General features: G+C 76.0%; 1 protein-coding gene across 1 annotated transcript; it reads left to right on the top strand.

Moving 5' to 3' along the window:
• Positions 1-15: 15 nt before the first annotated feature.
• LOC112123165 (methyl-CpG-binding domain protein 6-like) lies at positions 16-3,140 on the top strand (the record flags this gene model as incomplete). The annotated part of the gene is made up of 5 exons (XM_029913960.1): positions 16-187; positions 395-1,695; positions 1,810-2,500; positions 2,630-2,872; positions 2,982-3,140. Coding segments are annotated over 5 exons (2,566 nt in total), but the record flags the coding sequence as incomplete, so codon positions are not given.
• Positions 3,141-3,146: the final 6 nt, after the last annotated feature.

Below are 3,146 nucleotides of genomic sequence, written 5' to 3'. Positions count from 1 at the left end.
TTCTCCCCCCGGCAGGTTTTCAACTTCAACCCGGTGGCCGTGGTGGTGCCGCGGGGGGGGGCCGGGGCCCGGGGCGACCAGGACATGACCAAGCTGTGCAACCACCGCCGGAAAACCGTCGCCATGGCCACCCTGTACCACAGCATGGAGAGCACCGTGTCCCTGGGCCTGCCGCGCCTAGGCCCAGGTAACAGGCAGCCCCCGGCCCCCCCCCCCCCCCCCCCCCCCCCCCCCCCCCCCCCCCCCCCCGCGCCCCCCCCCCCCCCGGCCCGCCCCTCCCCCCCCCCCCCCCGGCCCCTTTCCCCCCCCCCCCCGGCCTGTGTGGGCTCCCCCAAGGCCCATCCTTCACTCCTGCCCCTCCCCCGGTGCTGAGCCCCCTTGCGGTTTGTTGCAGGGGCCGGGCTGAGCCAGACGTACCACTCGGGCATCGCCAGCCGCCAGCAGCCAGCGCCTTTCGGCAGAGCGCCCGGCCCGGAGGCCGAGGGTCCCGGCAAGCCCCAGCCCGTGGAGAAGGCCCCAGCGGATCCCTGCCCGGCCTGCCCCGGAGACCGGCCCAGCAGCACCCGGCCCAGCCAGGCCTCATCCTTCCCACGTCACCACAGCGCCCTCTTCGGGGACGTCTTCCCGGGCAGGACGCCCTGCGCCAGCTCCTCCAACGGCGCCTACCTGGGGCGCCCGGCCTTCCCCCTGCCGAGCTTTGGGCTGGACTCCCTGGACGCGGCCCCCCGGCCCTTCCCCCCACCGGACGAGATGGGGCCACCTGCTGCCCCCAGCCCGCAGGGGAAGCCTCCGGTCCCCGCCACGCCGCCCCCCGAGGGGGCCCCCGCCTGGAGCAGCCGTGCCTGCCCGCTGCCCGCAGGCGCCTCCCTCGGCAGGCTGGCAGCCTCCACCGTGCTTTCCTCCGTCTCGTTGCCAGGGGGCAATGCCGAGCTGTCCCCCCAGTGCTCCCGCCCCTCCTCCGCCTCCTCGGAGCCCGGGGGGCCCCCGCTGGGCCCCCGGCCCCCTGCAGGGGCCCTCCAGCCCTGCAAGGACGAGGCGCCCCCCAGCAATGCCTTAGCCAACCAAAGCAGCAATAACCCACCAGTGCCCTTAGGCGCCGTGCCCGAGGGCAAGGGGCCGCCTGGCTTCCTGGGCCTGCCCCTGAGCCAGCTGCTTCAGCAGCCGGGCGCCCCCTCCTTCCCCGCCAGCAGCTTGCTGAGCGCGGCCGCCAAGGCCCAGCTAGCCAGCCAGCGGCGCGCCGACGAGCCCCCCTCTAGCACTTTACCCGGGCGCGTGCTGGGCTCCAACGTGCTGCTGTCCGTGGTGGGCGGGCGGGCGCTGCCCAAGCCCCGGCGCCAGCGCCGCGCGCCCACCGTGCTGCGCCTGCTGAAGGACTCGCAGCAGGGCCCGGCCGGCCCAGAGGAGGCCCCCGCCCACCGGGCCTGGCCCAGAGAGCAGCCCCCCCGGCCGCCCCCGGGGGGCGCCCCACCGCCCGGAGAGGCCAAGGGCAGCCCCCTGGCCCCCAGCCAGCCGCTGTCGTCCCTGCTGAGCCTGCTGGGTGCCCAGCCCCCCGGCCTGCCCCCACTGCCCCTGGGCGACAGCCCCCCCGGCCTCCTGCCCTCCTTCCAGGACTTCAACAGCCAACTCCTCAGCCTCTTCAGCCAGCTGGCCTCGGCCTCCTCCGACCTGGCCTCAGGGAGCCCCCCCCCGCCCAAAGCCCCCGCCCCCCGCCCCCCCCGCGGGAGGGACCCCCCGGGGGGGGGGGCACCATCTGTCTGCAAGCCGGGGGCGGGGGGGGGCAAGGGATGGGGTTGGCTCGTGGGAACCCAGGCAGAGCGGGGTTGGGTGGCGGGAGAGCTGCGGCACGTGCTGGGGGGCAGCACCCACCGGTCCCCTCTGACCCAGCCCTTCTCCCTTGCAGGTGCCACCGTCTCGCCAGCCACCACCAAAGCAGCCTCGGGCTCCGGCCCCAGCAGCGGCGCCGGGGAGGGCAGCCCAGGGGGCCAGCGGGGCCTGCCACCCCCGGCCCCCGAGCCCTTCCCCTTCCTGGGCCAGGAGCAGGTGCTGCCCTTCCTCGGCTCCCTGCCCCCTGGCCTCCTCCAGGGCGGCTTCCTCGGCTCCTTGCCCTTCTCCCTGGCCCTGAGCCAGCCGCAGCTGCTGGGCTGCCCGGGGCAGGGGGAGGCACCGCTGCCCGGCCTGGGCCTGCCGGGCGAGCCCGAGGGGCAGGTGCTGCAGACCCTGCTCATGGCCTCGCTGCTGCAGAGCCAGCCTCAGTCGCCCCTGCTGCCCCTGGGGGGCCTCGGCCTGCCCGGCCTGGACCTGCTCCAGCAGCCCGGCGGCCTCCTCCCGGCCCTGCTGCCCCTGCCCGACCCGCCCTGCCAGGGGGACCTCCCGGACGGGCCCCTGCAGCCCCTGCTCTTCCCGGCGCTGCCCGCCTCGCCCGCCGTCATAGCTTTAAACTCGGCTCTGCTGGCTGCCGGCCTGGCTGCCTCCGAGGCCCAGGTAAGGCCGGGCCCCAGGGGTGGGTATCTTGGGGCTGCCGGCGTGTCTCCGTGCTGGGAGGGGGAAAGAAGCACTCAGCCCCACCGTGGCCATGTCTGGGGGTGGGGGGCATCACCTCAGCCCTGCTCTGCTTTTGGGGCTGGGGCAGTGGGGGGCGGCGGGCGTCATCCCAGCCCTGCTCTCTCGGACCTGACGCTACGTTCTGCCCCCCAGCCTGGCGTCGCCGGCTCCCCCATGGCACCTACCTCGACCGGCACGACGCCCACGACTACTGAGGCCCCCGAGGCCCCTGGCGCCTTCGGCAGCGCCCCGGTGCCCCCCAGCTCCTCCGGGAGACTCCACCCGCTGCTGCCCCCACTGGTCAGCCCGCTGCTGAGTGCTGCGCTGCTGGGTGAGTGGGGCCACGGTCGCTGGGGGGGTCCCTGAGGTGAGGCAGCCCAGCCCTCGGGAGCAGGGCCCTCCCCAGGACTCTGCCCCCACTGACTCTCTTCCCCCCCCAGGTGACCTGTCGGCGCTGAGCCCCCTGGGGGCTGCCGGGAGCCCCCTGCTCCAGAGCCAGCCGCCGCTGCTGCCTCCTGCCCTGCCAGCGCCCCTGGGCTTCCAGCTCTTCCAGGGCCAGCCCCCCGTCCTGAGCCCCCTGGGCAGCTCCAGCCCCCTAGCCTGCC

The sequence above is a fragment of the Terrapene carolina genome, unplaced genomic scaffold, assembly GCF_002925995.2.
Source record: "Terrapene carolina triunguis isolate 2854851 unplaced genomic scaffold, T_m_triunguis-2.0 Scaffold20816, whole genome shotgun sequence".
Lineage (NCBI taxonomy): Eukaryota > Metazoa > Chordata > Testudines > Emydidae > Terrapene > Terrapene triunguis.
Note: the sequence above shows the minus strand (reverse complement) of the source record. Positions and strands in the feature narration are given on the sequence as shown.